This window comes from Scyliorhinus torazame, chromosome 17 (assembly GCF_047496885.1).
Source record: "Scyliorhinus torazame isolate Kashiwa2021f chromosome 17, sScyTor2.1, whole genome shotgun sequence".
NCBI classification, from domain to species: Eukaryota; Metazoa; Chordata; class Chondrichthyes; order Carcharhiniformes; family Scyliorhinidae; genus Scyliorhinus; species Scyliorhinus torazame.
This window is the reverse complement of record NC_092723.1, coordinates 151,611,566-151,629,491: the sequence shown is the minus strand read 5'-3', so window position 1 is coordinate 151,629,491 and position 17,926 is coordinate 151,611,566. Positions and strand designations below refer to the sequence as shown.

General features: G+C 48.1%; 1 protein-coding gene across 1 annotated transcript in view; it reads right to left on the bottom strand.

The window, feature by feature from the left end:
- clcn7 (chloride channel 7) overlaps window positions 1-17,926 on the bottom strand; it is a 92,123-nt gene that overhangs the window by 27,652 nt on the left and 46,545 nt on the right. The window contains exons 15-16 of the mRNA XM_072481293.1: window positions 12,020-12,164; window positions 7,662-7,755 (exon numbers count right to left, since the gene is read on the bottom strand). Coding sequence (XP_072337394.1) covers window positions 7,662-7,755; window positions 12,020-12,164 — 239 coding nt within the window. The remainder of the gene's footprint in view (window positions 1-7,661; window positions 7,756-12,019; window positions 12,165-17,926) is intronic.

Below are 17,926 nucleotides of genomic sequence, written 5' to 3'. Positions count from 1 at the left end.
TTGTCTCTTTGGTCTGTAAATTGGAGGTTAGTTGCATATTCATAGCATAGCCCTGTTTCTTGTGTAAATTGGAGTGTGTAATCAAAAGTCCAGATAGCAATAATGAGTTCAAGTCTGAAGACAACCATCTTTGAGGGGCTGGGTGGAACTCAGAGAGAAAGAAGAATCCTGTTCGAACAGGTGGGGGCAGAAGGATTTGGAGAGCGATCAGGAGAGGCCATGAATAAACTGCCACAGGGACAGGTTTTCGGATAGGGTCTGAAAGAGCCTCACTAATAGCAGGAGTATGTTCTGTAATGCAAGTATCATTTTTGTCCGTCTAAGTGGAGTTGAGAGTGGTGTGACCATTTTACGTACTGTTTAATGGGATATTGTTTGTTAGGATTAAGAGTTACATGTAAGCTGTTCAAGTTAGGTACAAAATTTTAAAGTTTAAAAATTGGTTTTCTTTTGTTATAAAGTTTTGTTTGTAAAAATAACCAATTTCTCATACAATCACTCCTGGAGTGTAGTCGATCTTGCCATACAGTGTTAAAAATAAAATAAGGCGTTGCTGTTCTGGTCCAGTATCTTGTCCACTGTTGGGATCTGGTCTGCGGTCTGTAACACATCCTAAATTGTACTCAATATACAATTGCAACAGAAATTTTACAGAATCAAATTTACCCTTGTATTTTTGCTCTCTACAGTATGTTACTGTTTTATTTCAGCTTTTTACCAGTGAAAATCTTCAACAAAGTTTTCTTGAAAATAAGATTACATCTCCCCCCAAGCCACAGGCAATGTCCCCTTAATTTCTACTCCAGGTATAATGAAAACATAAAACATAGGAAAATTAAACTTAGTAGGCTCCGTAAAATTAGTAAAATGAGTGCAGTAGGGCTGAGGCATATTTAAATCTCCCTAATGTTGCTACCACATTCAAGGTACAGCCATCAACAAACTAAACAAAACTACTTTCTTTGACTAGCGTTTCTTCAGAAAGATGGATGCTAGGAATTAGTAAATTGCTGGCTAAAAACAAATACTACGGACTTCCGGTGGCGGCTATGAAGGAGTAAGTTGCACATTTGGTGGCTCCCACTCGGGTCGGACGTTTGGACCTTTTCCTCCGATTTTCTACCGGACTTGAACTGTAAAACTGAAGACAGAGGCAATTGTGTACTGAATTCCCACATTGGTGCATGGAGAGAAGGACTAGAAGTGTTCGTAAAGGCAGAAACAGAAAGACAGAGAAGGCTTGGGCTGAAGCTGCAGCAGGAGACAGCATGGCGGAGGACCGGACCTCTGGTCTGTCGACCCAGCGGTCAACGGAGCATCTGATGCAAGTTATTCAGGAAGGCTTTGCTAAGCAGAAACGGGGCTGCTTGGACCTGATAAAAGAGTCGATTGAGCGACTGGAGCTTAGATTGGATGCCCAAGATCGGGCGATCCAGAAGGTGGAGAAGGCACTGGCTGAGCAGGAGAAACATCAAGGTTAGAGGTGGGGATGCTGAGAGACCAACAGAAGAAGCTCCTGGAGAAGGTGGAGGACCTAGAGAATAGGTCCCGCCGGCAGAACTTGAGAATCGTTGGGCTCCCGGAGGGGTCCGAAGGAGCGGACACTGGGGCATACATCGCAGATATGTTTGAGAAGCTGCTGGGGGATGGGGCATTCTCCCGACCCTTGGAGGTGGACAGGGCTCACAGAGCACTCACGAGGAATCCGCGAATGGTAGACCCCCCCCCCCCCCCCCCTCCCCCCTCCGCGAGGGCAATGGCGGTGAGATTCCACAGGTACTTGGATAAGGAGTGTAGCCACGTAAAATGGCTGATTCCCGATTAGAATGGTCAAACCCCGATTTAAAATGGCGAACGGAAGAGGCTGATGGGAAAATCAGCCAACAGGACTCAAACGGACAGCTGCAGGTAAAACAGTGTATTCGCCTCTGGGGAAGTCAGTCCAGACCGATACCTGCAGCCATCAACATCACAACAACCCAGCCATCTGCATTTTAATCAGCCATCCCTGGGAACAATTGCTACAAATTAGCAACATAAAGCCGACCCAGACCTTTCGGCGCCAGCAGGGGCTGACACAAAGAAAGGTAAACGACCACCCCCTGATCAAGGAATTGTCCCATTATTGGAGCATATCGAACCAAGTGATTGGGACCAAGTCCAATCACTTGGAACCAGGTACGAGGTCCGCCCCGAGAGGCAGGAAGCCCCTGGGGACCATAAGAATAGGGGCCAAGTTCAACTCGACCCTTCTCTTCCTGCTCGCAACCTTCGAGACCCTTCTACAAGAAACTGTAAGTTTTACTCCAGCGATCGCTACCAGATAGGCGCTCCTGACTATCGACTTGTACCAGCTTTTGAATCCCGCAGGCTCAGAACCAATTTGAAAGACCATTCGTTTCCCTGACCTGGTGGGCCATTTCCAAAGTTAAGTATTGGCCTTTAGTGGTAGGTAGTGGTCTAGAAGTAGGATTATTGTATAAGTATTAATTGCTGTATATAATAAATGAGCGCTGATTTAACTCTTACTAAGTGTGTTGCATTATTAATCATTACTTGGACTTGAACCACGTGGCGGTATCAGAAAGATACCTGGCGACTCATGAGCAAAGGTGACAGAATAAGAATAAAGTAAACTAAGGCTAAAACGGGCAACAGGAGCGCATTCTACAGTGGGCCAAGCAGACACGGAGCTGTAAGTGGGACAATAGTATCCTGCGGGTCTACCAAGAGCTGAGTGTGGCGGTGGCCAGGAGAAGAGCAGGCTTCAACCAGATTAGATCGATCTTTTTTAAGAAAAAGGTGACGTTCGGACTATTGTAATCCGGACCGTCTCTGGGTCACTTATGAGGAACAGCAATTTTATTTCGAGTCACCTGAGGACGCGCTGGACTTCGTGAAAAGGAAAGGACTGGTGGTGGACTGAGAGCTTTTGAACTTTGCTGCAACATTCATGTTTTTTTTTTCTTTTTGTTTCTCTGTTCTTTTAAAAAAAGTTTCTCGTTTTTTGTTTTGTGGAAGCTGTTTGTGGCCTTCTGAATTGATTTGGGAACAATAGCAGAGCTGAGTGAGTTAAGGTTTTCATTTGAACTGTTGGGGGATGGAGATGTGCTTGTTTAGTTTTTCTGTCGGGCAATTGTGTGGGGATTGTTTGATGTTGGAGTATGTTTGTATGAGTGGGGGGGGGGGGAACAATAGGTGGGAAACTATCCGGCACCAGGGTAGGGGCCACCAAGCTAGTTGGGTGGGCTATCTCACAGAAGCGCAGTGGGGGGGGGGGGGTGCGCATATGTTCAGTTTATCAAAGAGGTTGGATTACAGAGTGTTGTTACTAGGGAGGGCGGGGTGGGAGATGTTCTGCTGACAAGGGAGGGACTAGGGCCAAGGGACAGAGAAGAGGTTGGGGGCAGAGGCTGCCTGGTGGAGGCGGGCCCAAAAAAGGGTATGGCTGATCGGCGAAGGAGGGGGCGGGGGCAATGAGCCCCCCAACTAGGCTGATCACCTGGAATGTTTGAGGGTTAAATGGGCCGGTCAAGAGGGCACGTGTGTTCACGCATCTTAGGGGACTGAAGGTAATGTTGCAGGAGATGCACCTTAGAGTAACTGACCAGATTAGATTGAGGAAAGGCTGGGTCAGTCAGGTCTTTCACTCGGGACTGGATTCAAAGACTAGAGTCGTCGCGATCCTGATCGATAAGAGGGTGGTGTTTGAGACGGGTAGAATAGATTCGGATGTGGGAGGTCGGTACATTATGGTCAGTGGGAAACTGGAGGGGGTGCAGGTGGTATTAGTAAATGTGTATGCACCAAATTGGGACGATGTGGAGTTTATAAAGAGGATGCTGGGGAAGATGCCGGACCTGGACTTGCACAGGTTGGTCATGGGAGGGGACTTCAACACAGTTATTGACCCTGGTCTAGACCGGTCAAGCACAAAAATAGGCAGGGTGTCAGCAATGGCACAGGAACTAAAAGGGTTCATGGAGCAGATTGGGGGGGGGGGGGGGGGGGGGAAAGAGAGAGAAGGGGGGGGGGGGGGATCCATGGAGATTTGGGCAGCCGAGGGTGAGGGAGTTCTTCTTCTACTCACACGTGCATAAAGTGTACTCCCAGATCGATTTCTTCATTTTGAGCAGAGCCTTACTGGCAGGGGTGGTGGACACGGGGTACTCGGCGATCACAATCTCAGACCATGCTCCGCAATGGGTTGACCTACAGGTTAGTAAAGACAGTAACCAGCGCCCGCACTGGAGGTTAGATGTGGGACTTTTGGCTGACGAAGGGGTTTGCGAGCGGCTGAGGAAATGTATTCAGAACTACCTGCAGGTTAACGAAATGGGGGAAATTTCAGCAGCGATGGCCTGGGAAGCACTGAAGGCGGTGGTCAGAGGGGAGCTGATCTCGATACGGGCCCATAGGGAGAAGGTGGACAGGGCAGAGACAGACCGACTGGTTAAGGAGGTACTACAGATCGATAGGAAGTATGCGGAGATCCCAGAGGCAGGGCTTTTAAGGGAACGGCGGAAGCTAAAGGCGGAGTTCGGCTTGTTAACCACAGGGAGGGCAGTGGAGCAGCTGAGACAGGCGAGGGGGGCGATATATGAGTATGGAGAGAAGGCCAGTAGAATGTTTGCACAGCAGCTTAGAAAGACGGAGGCAGCCAGGGAGATAGGGAAAGTAAATGACAGAGATGGGAACCTGGTTGGAGATTCAGCAGGGGTGAATAAGGCGTTTAGGGATTTCTACAGTAGGCTGTATAGGTCAGAACCCCCTACGGGGCAGGAAGGGATGAGGCACTTCTTGGGGGGAGGGGGGGGGGGGTGGCTAAGTTTCCCAAAGGTGGACGGAGAGCTGGTAGAAGGGCTGGGGGCCCCGATCGGGTTGGAAGAAATAATGGAGGGTCTGAAGGCCATGTAGGCGAGTAAAACCCCGGAGCCGGACGGGTACCCAGTGGAGTTTTATAAAAAGTTCTCTGGGATATTGGGGCCGGTGTTGATGAGGATGTTCAATGAGGCGAGGGAAAGAGGGGTGCTGCCCCCGACGATGTCACAGGCCCCGATTTCGCTGATTCTGAAGCGGGACAAGAACCCGGAGCTGTGTGGGTCCTACAGGCCGATATCCCTGTTGAATGTGGACGCCAAACTGCTGGCCAAAATTTTGTCCTCCAGGATTGAGGATTGTGTTCTGGACGTTATTGGGGAGGACCAGATGGGGTTTGTTAAGGGCTGGCAGTTGGTGGCCAATATAAGGTTGTTAAATGTGATCATGATGCCCCCGGAAGTTAGGGAGTTGGAAGTAGTGATCGCAATGGATGGAGAAAAGGCTTTTGATCGGGTAGAATGGGATTATCTGTGGGAGGTACTGGGACGGTTCGGATTTGGGCGGGGCTTTATTGACTGGGTCAGGTTGCTGTATCAGGCTCCTGTGGCAAGTGTACGGACGAATAGGACAACATCGGACTATTTTAGACTGCACCGGAGGACGAGAGAGGGATGCCCCCTCTCCCCCTGTTGTTCGCGCTAGCTATAGAGCCATTGGCAATTGATCCGAGAGCCTCAAGGGGCTGGAAGGGGATGGTCCAGGGGTGGGGGGGGGGGGGGTGGAGCACAGAGTCTCGCTCTATGCAGACGACCTGCTTCTGTATGTATCGGACCCATTAAAGGGGATGGAAGAAATCATGAGGATTCTAGGGGAATTTGGCCGGTATTCGGGGTATAAGCTAAATATGGGGAAAAGTGAGATGTTTACGGTCCAGGTAAGGGGACAGGAGAGGTGATTGGGGGAGCTGCCGTTTAGATTAGTAGTGGAAAGCTTTAGGTATCTAGGCATTCAAGTGGCGCGGGAATGGGACCGGCTGCATAAATTAAATCTGGTCCGGCTAGTAGACCAAATGAAGGACGATTTTCGGCGATGGTACGCGCTCCCGTTGTCATTAGCTGGGAGGGTGCAGACGGTGAAGATGACGGTCCACCCGAAATTCCTGTTCGTGTTTCAATGTCTCCCCATCTTTATTCCTGGTCCTTTTTTAAACGGATCAACAAAGTGATCTCCGGCTTTGGGCGGGCAAGACCCCACGGTAAGGAGGTAATGCTTGAGCGGAGTCGGGGAGAGGGTGGGCTGGCGCTGCCAAAGTTAGGAACTATTACTGGGCGACGAATATAGCCATGATCAGGAAGTGGGTGGTGGGGGAGTGGTCGGCATGGGAGGGTATGGAGGCGGCTTCATGCAAGGGCATCAGTTTGGGGGAGTTGGTAACTCCGCCTCTGCCGATCCCACCGGCACGGTACTCCACCAGCCCCGTGGTGGTGATGGCGGCCCTGAGAGTTTGGGGGCAATGGAGGAGACATGTGGGAGCAGTGGGAGCATTGGTCTGTTCCCCATTCTGTAATAATCACCGGTTTGCCCCAGGAAGTATGGATTGGGGGTTCCGGATATTGCGGTGAGCAGGGATTGAGAGGATGGGGGTATGTTTATAGAGTAGAGCTTTCCGAGTAAGGGCGCTGGAGAAGAAGTTTGGGTTGGCGAGGGGAAACAAATTCAGGTACCTGCAGGTGCGGGACTTCCTACGTAAACAGGTGTCAACCTTCCCGCTCCTACCGCTAAGGGGGATTAAGGACAGGGTAGTTTCCAGAGGGTGGGTAGGAGAAGGGAGCGTCTCGGACATTTACAAGGAACTTATGGGGTCAGAGGAGACGCAGACCAAGGAGCTGAAGCGCAAGTGGGAGGAGGAGCTGGGAGGAGAGATAGAGGCTGGTCAATGGTCGGATGCGTTGAGTAGAGTCTACGCATCCGCAACATGTGCCAGGTTCAGCCTGATACAATTTATGGTCGTTCACCGGGCTCACCTGACAGTGGCCCGGATGAGCAGATTCTTTGGGGTGGAAGACAGGTGTGCAAAGTGTGCGGGAGGACCAGCGAACCATGTCCACATGTTCTGGGCATGTCCGAAGCTTAGGGGATTTTGGCAGGGGTTTGCAGATGTCATGTCCACGGTGTTAAAAACAAGGGTGGCGCTGAGTCCAGAAGTTGCGATTTCCAGGGTGTCGGAAGACCCGGGAATCCAGGAGGAGAGAGGCAAACGTTCTGGCGTTTGCTTCCCTGGTAGCCCGGAGACGGATACTATTAGCTTGGAGGGACTCAAAGCCCCTGAAGTCGGATACCTGGCTATCGGACATGACTAGCTTTCTCTGTTTGGAGAAAATCAAGTTCGCCTTGAGAGGGTCACTGTTAGGGTTCGCCCGGAGGTGGCAACCGTTCGTCGACTTCTTCATGGAAAATTAATCGTCAGCAGAAGGGGGGGGGGGGTTAGTTAGCTTAGAGTAGTGGGTTAATAAAGGTAGGACCTGTAAAGGAGGGAAATGGCTTTTGCACTAGGTTTATAGTTTCATGTACGTTGTTTATTGTGTTGTTATACCAAAAAATACCTCAATAAAATGTTTATTAAAAAAAATACTAGTGGAATTTACAAGTTGGTGAACTGACTAAATGATTTTGGAAGTGCAACATGCAAAAAATAGTAAATCGGAGTTTAACATAATTATATTACATGTCAGTTTCATAAAGAGGCATTGTAGTTGAGAGTTAATCTCAAATCGTACTAATAATACAACAAAATGCCAGTTCAACAGATGAGTCGCATTTCCAAGTTGACAAACACTGACCTGGAGAATCATGAAACAGACTACGAACACTCTTTTCAGGGGTGTTAAAGAATGCGGTGGCCATTGCATTGTACTCCCCATCAGGGCAAAATAACTGCAATTACAAATGTGATGTCATTAAGATAATGCATTTCAATTAAAAAAAGAGAGCATTTGATATTTTGGATAATTCAATGATATCTGCACAGCCGCTTAGGCAGCCAGAGCAAACAATGTTCTGGCTCGACTAGCCAAATTCCTCCAAAGCAAGCAGACGCCCAAATGTTTTGATGGAAATGATTCCAACAGTAGCTTCGTGGATTCAATCACTAAAATAACATTACTCCTATTAATGGGTGACATTTCATAGAAAACATCTATTGAACAATTAGTGAACAACCAACTATTTAACAGCAACTTTCTTTGAATGTACTTTAATTTGTGAAATGTTTGGGCAAAAAGTTACCCAGTCCCCCTTTGATTCAATACTGTGGTGTCAAACAGTCTGAAGTGGTTTCTTTTTAATTATCCAATAGAAATGTAAACAACATCGTAAAGCAGAAACTTGTGTTGAAAAATTGAATTGAACATCTTCAACTTTACCTAATTAAGCCAAAGAAAGGGATTTAAACGAAACACAGGGGGCGACGCACCAGAGGAGATGGTGCAGTAGTGGTAATGTCATTGGACATATTCCAGAGGCCGAGGATAATATTCTGGAGACCCAGATGCAAAATGTCCACGGTCGCCGGTGGAATTTAAATTAAATTAATAAATCTGGAACTGGAAACTAATGATCATGAAACTAACACTGATTATTGTAAAAATACATCTGGTTCACGAATGTCCTTTAGGAAATGAAATCTACCATCCTTACTTGGTCTGGCCTATATGTGACTCCCAACCCAAAGTAATGTGGTTGACTCGCAACTGCCCTCTGAAATGGCCGAGCAAGCCACTCAGTTCCAGGGCAATTAGGGATGGGCAATAATGCTGGCCTCGTCAGCGACACCCACATCCCAAAAGAGAATAAACAAAAATAGGGGATGGGGGTTCATGTGCAGGGAGATTTGGAAAGTTAAAGTGAAAGAGCAAAGCAATATACAGGGTAGAGATATGGGTACTGATAACCACAGTGTGACAGGAGGGGGCAAATGGTACAAACATAAGAGTGCACCAACAAGGTCAGAGTCAGGGACATTGGTAATGTTCTTTATTTTAAAACATGCAGCATTCATAAGATGAATGAATTGATAACACAAGTAGAAATAAATGAGAATGATATGATAGCCATTGTAGCGGCATGATTGCAAAGTGCCCATGGCTAGGATATAAACATTCAAAGATATTTGAAATTTTGGAAGGACAGAAAGAAATTAAAAGGAGATGGGCTACATTGTTAATAAATGATGTGGTCAATACAGTAGTGAGAAATGATCTTGTTTCAGAGGAACATGATGTACAGTTTGAGTGGAGATAAGAAATAGCAAAAAAGTCACTGATGGGGATAGGTATCAACCCCCCGCAATATCACTCTATAGGATAGAGTATAAATGAAGAAATCTTAGGCTTGCAAGAGCTGCAATAATTATAGGCGATTTTAATCTTTGTACAAATTGGACAAATCAAATTTGCAATGGTAGCCTGGAGGATGAGTTAATAGAGTGCATATGTGTCACATTAGTAGGGAGGTAGTTGTATAGCTTTCAGAAAATCATAATACAATCAGGCAGAGTCAACGTGGTTTGATGAAAGGGAAATTGTCTTTGGCAACTTTATTAGAGTTCTTGGAGGACATAACAAGGACACGGTGAATAAAAGGGAACCAGTAGATGTGCAGAGTATTTGGATTTCCAAAAGACATTTGATAAGGTGCCACATAAAGGTTTACTGCACAAAATAAGAGCTCATGGTGTTGGGAGTGACATATAGAGAATTGGCCTTTTACCATGGAACAGAGTCAGGATAAGAGAATCATTTCAGGTCAGCAAACTGTAGCAAGTGGAGTGGTTCAGGGATCAGTGCTGGGGCTCAACTATTGACAATCCATATTAATAATTTGGATGAAGGGACTAACTGTATTGTAGCAGATGATGCAAAGATAGATAGGAAAACAAGTTGTGAGGAGAATGCAAAGGGTCTGCAAAGGGATGCCGACAGGTTAGGTAAGTGGGCAAAGAATATATGCACACTGGAAGCAATTCAGAGGTTCACTGGACCGATTCCTGAGATTACGAGGATCGTCTTATGAAAGGTTGGGCCGGTACCCATCGGAGTTTAGAAGAATGAGAAGTGATCTTATTGAAACATACAAGATTCTATTTTTAAATAAATTTAGAGTACCCAATTATTTTTTTTCCAATTAAGGGGCAATTTTAGCGTGACCAATCCACCTACCTTGCACATCTTTGGGTCATGGGGGTGAGACCCACGCAGACATGGGGAGAATGTGCAGACTCCACATGGCTAGTGACCCAGGGCCGGGCCCGAACCCGTGTCCTCGCCGGCGCGAGGCAGCAGTGCTGATCACTATGCCACCGTGCTGCCCTACATACAAGATTCTGAGGGGGCTTGACAAGTTGAATGCCAAGAGGTTTCCCGTCCAGGGAAATCTAGAAATAGGGGGCACAGATTCAACGTAAGAGGTGCCCCATTTAAGATGGAGATGAAGAGGAATTTGTTCTCTCAGAGTGTCATTAATTTTGGATTTCTCTTCAGAGGGCAGTGGAGTCTAGGTCAGAATATATTCAAGGCTGAGTTAATCAGATTTTTGATCAATGAGGGATTTGAGGGTTATGAGGAGGCAGGGAGGAAAGTGGAGTTAAGGCCACAACTAGATCAGTCTGATCTTATTAAATGGCAGAGCAGTCTTGATGGACCAAATGCTCTTATTTCTTATGATTTTTTTTCATCAAGTTTTCCATCTTTCTTCACAAAACACTGTTTTTTTTTTTGTTATAACTCCGTGGAAAGCATATGACACCCTCCACCTTACCCAAGTGATAGTTATTCATCTGAAATCACAGTGAGAAGTAGGTTATTCAATCACAAGGAGACATAATAGTCAAGCTAGACTCCACCTTTATTCACACATGCTGGGACTCATTGGATAGTCTTCATGAGCAGTGGCTAATTAGCCCATCATTAACTCAGAGATACGGAGCCCAATTAGATATTTCACACTAACTGAAATCAGTCAACTCGACACAAACTACATGTAATGCAAAACCACTGGGGCAGATGTTTTGCTGCTCTTAATTTGTGCAGCAGGATGTGAACAGATTTGTAGGAATCATTGACAGTTTTAATTTCTATTCACATTACTGCAGTTATTTTCTGTCCAACACAGGTCACAATTTTTGCACTCGGCAGATATTAGCTACAATTATTTTTAATGATTCTCTCAAGATTTAAATAATAAGTTGGAAGAAGCTTCTCTCTAAGGCTCCATAACAAACCCAAATTACTTCCCACAACAAAGTTAAATATTCAGAACTGAGATGTATAAGCAAGACATTTTTTTAAAAAGTGTATTCAGCATATTAGCAAATATTTATCGCTCAATTATGCCTGAAAGGTTTTTTTTTGCTTCTAGGCAATTTTCTCCTGTTGAATATGTTGAATGTGGCTGTCCATAAACTGGTGACACTCAATCTGTTTATTGGTATTGAAAACGGCCAGTGGCTATTTTTCTATGAAAGCCTTGAGCAGGCTATTTGATTGTGGAGGGCATCACAACCCTGTCCCCCTCAATGTTCACACACTATCAGAAGTAGATCACTGATCAACTGTTGGAATTTAGCCAATTATACTGTTTCCTAACCCGTGGGAACTATGGCAAGCTATAGCAGCTGCACTACTGCTCCAAGTTAACAGGCAATTATCTAAAGTTAACAGGCAATTCAAATCACGTTACAACCTATCCCATTTCTTTCTATCTTTTTATTACAATAGCTTTACTTTTTTTTTGCCAAATTTCTCCCTACCTGACGGAGCTGCTGTTATAATCTTTCTTTATTGTCACAAGTAGACTTACATTAACACTGCAATAAAGTTACTGTGAAAAGCCCCTAGTCGCCACATTCCGCCTGTTCGGGTACACAGAGGGAGAATTTAGAATATCCAATTCACCTAACAGCACGTCTTTCGGGACTTGTGGGAGGAAGCTGGAGCACCCGGGAGGAAACCCATGCAGGCACAGGGAGAACGTGCAGACTCCACACAGACAGTGACCTAAGCCTGAAATCGAACCTGGGACCCTGGAGCTGTGAAGCAACAGTGCTACCCACTGTGCTACATTATGCTGTTAAAGGAAAGAAATGATTGCGGAAAGCCAGAACTATAAGCTACAAACCTGCAGAAATGAAACGGTAACTTACTTGGAGTGGATATTTAATAGGATCTTCTCCAATAGGTTGGCAGTCATACGTTTTTATGGCATAAACCATGATAAAAGAAACTGTAGCAGTCACTGCTCCAACCAGCACAGCTTCAATTACTTGCAAGCAAGGGCGATGAATGTACCTTTTTTGACAAAACAAAAGCAAATTAACATTGTTACCTGAAAAAATGTTGAATATATGTAATATATATATATATATATATAAAATCAGCTTGAAATAGGCAAAGGAACAGGTTAGTGCTGCAAGTTTTGTTTCTGTAGAAACAGCTCAAGGTTTTGCTTCTCTAGTGAAAATTATTATTTTAAATGGTGAAAGCCGTAACTAGCCCAAAAAGGAACCATGGTCTGATGAGACCTCTGGAATCGTGGGAGCGCATTTGGGTAGATACTTAAAACAAACAAAAACTTATAACTTAAAAGCCATGTTCGGATTGTTAGTTAATCTTGCTTAATTAAGATGCTTACAGAATGTAAAATTGCTATGTCGGAATAAAATGGGAGTTATTTTAGTTAATCACAATGGTTCAATAATTTTGAAAATAAATAATGGCCTTTCTGTTCAACTGCATTAATGGTCAGCTCATTAACAGGACTTTGAATAACTTTGGCCATAAATGAATAATAATCAAAGAAATATCTATAACCAGGGATATTAAGCTGCCAATTTTGTCCCCTTCTTTAGCCAAGTTTCTGTTACAATAATGGCATCCTGCTGTCACGACCTGTGCCCTTAACCTTGTTTGTAATATACCTTGCATTGAAATATGAACAGTTTAACCATGTCAATTTCCCTTGCTAGACGTTTTTTTTTAAAAATCTTTTTATTGGCTTTTCTCATTTATAAACAGTTGTTACTTAGCACGGTAGCATTGTGGATAGCACAAATGCTTCACAGCTCCAGGGTCCCAGGTTCGATTCCGGCTTGTGTCACTGCCTGTGCGGAGTCTGCACATCCTCCCCGTGTGTGCGTGGGTTTCCTCCGGGTGCTCCGGTTTCCTCCCACAGTCCAAAGATGTGCGGGTTAGGTGGATTGGCCATGCTAAATTGCCCATAGTGTCCAAAATTGCCCTTAGTGTTGGGTGGGGTTGCTGGGTTGTTGGGATAGGGTGGAGGTGTGGACCTTGGGTGGGGTGCTCTTTCCAGGAGCCGGTGCAGACTCGATGGGCCGAGTGGCCTCCTTCTGCACTGTAAATTCTATGAATGTGTGCTATGAATATACATTAAATTTTTCTTGCCCGCGCTAATTTGCTTTATTTTACAGAGTTTTTGTCCTTCATTTGACTAGCTGTACGTACATTTTGCTGCCCTCTGGATCGGTCTATAATAGCCCCCTTTCCCCCCCCCCCCCCCCCCCCCTGGTTGCGCGGCCCCTTCGTTCTTCATCTTTTTGATTTTCCTTTTCCCTGGCCTCAAACAGGTTTGGGAACAGGCCGATGAACTGCCCCCAAGTATCCAGGAAGCCTTCCTCTGACCCTCGGATGGCGTACTTAATCTTCTCCAGGTGGAGAAAGTCCGAGAGGTTAGTGAGCCAGTCTGCAGCTTTGAGTGGTGCTGCCAATCACCAGCCGAGCAGGATTCTCCGGCGTGCGATTAGGGAAGCGAAAGCAAGGGCGTTGGCCCCCTTGCCCATGTGTAGCTCTGGCTGCTTCGATACCCTTAAGATTGTCACTATTGGGCATGGCTTCACCCTCACCCCCACAATTTTGGACCTGGCCTTGGAGAAGACTGTCCAGAACCCAGCAAGCTTGGGGCAAGCACAAAACATGTGGGTGTGGTTGGCCGGGCCCCTCTGGCACGGTTCACATTTGTCCTCCACCTCCAGAAAGAACCTGCTCATTCGGGTTCTGGTCAGGCATGCTCTGTGCACCACTTTGAGCTGCATTAGGCTTAGCGTTGCGCAGGAGGAGGTGGAGCTCACCCTGCTCAGTTCTTCGCTCCAGAGTCCCCATCCTACCTCTGTCCCCAGTTCGTCCTCCCATTTTTGTCTGGTCCCGTCCAGTGGTGTTCGGGCTCTGTCCAGTAGCTGTCCATGATGATATATTTTCCCACGTAGCCCCCCACTTCTCGCTGCTTGTGCCTATCAGGTCCTCTAGTAGAGTGCTTTCTGGGGCCCCGGGGTACCCTACTGTCTCTTTGCGGAGGAAGTGCTTTATTTGGAGGTGTCTCAATTCCTGTCCTCTTGCTAGTTTCCACTTCCTCGTCGGTTCGTCCAGTGTCACCAGTGTGTGCCCTATGTAGAAGTCCCCGGCCGTCAGTGTGCCCCCGTCCCACCTCCATCTTTTGAAGGTGGTATCTAGCATGGCTGGGGGGAATTTGTGATTGCCGCAGATGAGGGCCATTAGGGACATTTTGGTCATCCCGAAGTGCTGACTCAACTGGGTCCACGTTCTCAGCGTGGCCGCTACCACTGGGTTTGTTTGTGTACCTTGTTGAGGAGGATGGGAGTGCTGCTGTGGCCAGGGCCCAGAGGGTTGTTCCTTTACGGGGTGCCTCCTCCATTTGTACCCAATCTGTGACGGGTTCTTGTACCCATCCCCTCACTTTTTCTGCCGTTGCTGCCCAGAGGTAGTATTGTAGGTTCGGTAGAGCCGGGCCCCCTCTGACTTTCCCTCTTTGCAGTGTCGGCTTGGGAATTCTCGGGTTCTGGCCCCCCCCCCCCCCCTTCACACACAAACGCCATGATTAGTCTGTCTACGTTTTGGAAAAAGGCCTTCAGAATGAACATCGGAATGGATCTAAACAGGAAGTGTTGTGGATCTGTGTCCAGTCTCTGGCTATTTGGATCCCCAGGTAACGGAATCTGTTCTGGGCTGTTTTGAACGGGAGCCCCTTCAGCTCTGTCCCTCCCCCTTTTGTGTTCACTGGGAATGTCTCGCTTTTGCCCAGGTTAAGTTTGTAGCCCGAGAAGGTTCCAAACTCTTTCAGTATTTGCAATATTGCCTTCAGTCCCTGAGGCTTCGAGACATAGAGGAGCAGGTGATATACATAGAGTGAGACTCTGTACTCTCTGTCTCCTCTCCGGATTCCCTTCCAGCTTTTTGCGTCCTGCACGGCAATCGCCAGGGGTTCAATCGCCAGCGCAAACAAGAGTGGGGACAGGGGGCAGCCCTGTCTTGTTCCTCTCTGTAGCTGGAAGTATTCAGAGCTGGTGGTGTTAGTTCGGACGCTCGCTTTGGAAGCGTTGAACAGGAGCCTCACCTAGGCGGTAAATCCACCTCCCAGCCCAAACCGTTCCAGTACCTCGAGGAGGTAGCTCCATTCGACTCTGTCAAAGGCCTTTGCGCCCAGGGAGATGATCACCTCTGGTGTTCTCTCCCCCGGGGGTGGGGGGGGGGGGGGGGGTGGGGGTGGTCATTATCACATTCAACAGCCGCCTGATGTTTGCTGTGAGCTGCCTACCCTTGACAAAGCCCATTTGGTCCTCTGCAACCACTTCTGGTACGCAGCCCTCCAGCCTTTTGGCCAGGACCTTTGCGAGTATTTTCGCATCCACGTTCAGCAGTGAAATGGGTCTGTATGATCCACATTCCGTCAGGTCTTTATCTTTTTTGGGTATCAGTGAAATTGTGGCCTGCGCTAGCATGGGGGGCAGGGTTCCCCTCTGCCAGTGAGTCCGCAAACATGTCCCTTAGGTGTGGGGCCAGGACTGGTGCAAATTATTTGTAGAGGTCTGCCGGGAATCCGTTGGATCCCGGTGCCTTCCCCACCTGCATGGAGCTGATGCTCTCCATGACTTCTCCCAGGTCTATTGGTACTTCCAGCTCCCCCCGTTTGTCTTCCCCCACCACTAGTAGTTCCAGTCTGTCTAGGAACGGTTTCATTCCCGCATCCCCGTCGGGGGGCTAGGAGATGTACAGTCTCCGGTAGAAGGTCTTGAATGCCCGATTGACCTCCTTTGGCTGTTACCAGTCTGCCTTTGTTATCCTTAACCTGTGCTATTTCCCTCGTAGCTGCCTGCTTTCTCAGCTGGTGAGCCAATAGGTGGCAGCCTTGTCTCCGTGTTCGTAGAAGGTCCCCCGTGTCTGGCGGAGTTGGTACACTGCTTTCCTAGTGGATAGCAGGTTAAAGTCCATTTGCAGCTTTTTCCTCTCCGCCAACAGCTCTACGGTCGGGGCCTTGGAGTCCTTTCTATCAACTTCCGGAATGGAGTCCACTAGTTGTTGCCTGACCACCCTCTCTTCCCTATCTCTACTTGCCTTGTAGGCTATGATCTCTCCTCTGATCACAGCCTTCAGTGCCTCCCAAAATGTGGAGGGCGAGACCTCCCCGTTTTGGTTGTTACTAACGTAATCGCCTGTGGCCTGCGATGCTTTTTGGCAGAAAGCCTTGTCGTCCAGCTTCCATGTGGGGCGCTGGGCCCAACCTGTCTCCAACCTCACATCCATATAGTGTGGCGCGTGGTCGGAGATAACGATCGTGGAGTAGTCCGTTCCCGTAATCCCTGGAAGCACCGATTTCACCACTGCAAAGAAGTCGATACGGGTGTATACCTTGTGCACCTGCAAAAAGAACGAGAACTCCTTTTCTCCCGGGTGCAGGAACCCCCATGGGTCCACTGCCCCCATCTGTTCCATTAAGGCCCCGAGCTCCCTAGCCATGCAAGACGCTTTCCCCATTTTGGGGTTTGATCGGTCGGTCAGTGGATCCAGCACGCAGTTAAAGTCGCCCCCTCATAATCAGTTGGTGTGTGTCAAGGTCGGGGATTTCTGCCATGATCTTCTTTATGAATTCTGAGTCGTCCCAGTTGGGAGCGTACACATTTACCAGTACGACAGGTGCCCCTTCCAGGACACCGCTGACCATGACGTACCTTCCCCCTGGGTCTGTAACTGCCTTGCTTCCCGTAAACCTTGTCCTTTTTGCTAATTAATATTGCTACCCACCTAGCCCTCGTCCTGTAGCATGAGTGGTACATCTGTCCCACCCAGCCCTTCCTTACCAGCAGTCGGTCCGTCTCCCTCAGGTGCGTTTCTTGTAGGTAGATTATGTCTGCTTTTAGGCTTCTTAGGTGGGCGAACACTCTGGATCTTTTCACTGGGGCGTTGAGTCCCCTTACATTCCAGTTAACAATCCCTGTGGGGGGTTTCTGACCCCCCCGGTCCTGTGGGATCACCCATACTTATCTGGTGGACGAGCCCCTGCACTCCGGGGTTGCCCTTTGCTGGGGGGACGTCCAAAATGGCCAAGGTCACCGCTCTCACCATGGGGTCGGGCCCCAGCACTCAGGGGTTTCCCTTTGCCCAGGGGGCACCCAATGCGGCCATCAGCTGTGTGTACGCCATACAGGTGCGCCCCTCGCTCCGGGGTCTCCCTCTGCCCTGATGCCCTCTCGAGTGGCTGTTTGCGGCACCCTCTTGGTTCCTAGCCCTGCTCCATGACCGCCAAGGCCTATGTCTGTACTGCTTCACTATCGCACCATTCTCTTTTCTTCTGTGTTCTCCTCCAGACTCCTCTTCCCTCCCCCCAGCTCCTGTACCTTTGTCTCCGCCCCCCCCCCCCCCCCCTGTGTTCTCCCCCCTTCTGCCCCCCCCTCCCCTCCTCGTGCCAGGCGCTCCCTCTCCCCTGAGAGGGGCACCGTGGCCCTCCTTCCTTCCTGCCCTCACCTGCTGGCCCTCCTCGCTAGTACGGTGGCCGCCCTCCCAGTATTCGCACAGTTCTGGCCCTGTTTAACCTTTCTCCTGCTGGCCCTTGTCTCACCCTCCTGTTTGCTTTCCTCACCCTCATTTCCCTCGCTCCCCCATTGCATTGAGAGAGGAGACAAGCTCTGAGACAAGGCATAACACTCATGTGCACAATTCACGAGTCCATTGTCCTTGTTTGCGATCTGTCCTCTGCTCTTTGTTCTGGTTTTCCCTTCCTTTTCCGTTCCCATGTCTTTCATTGT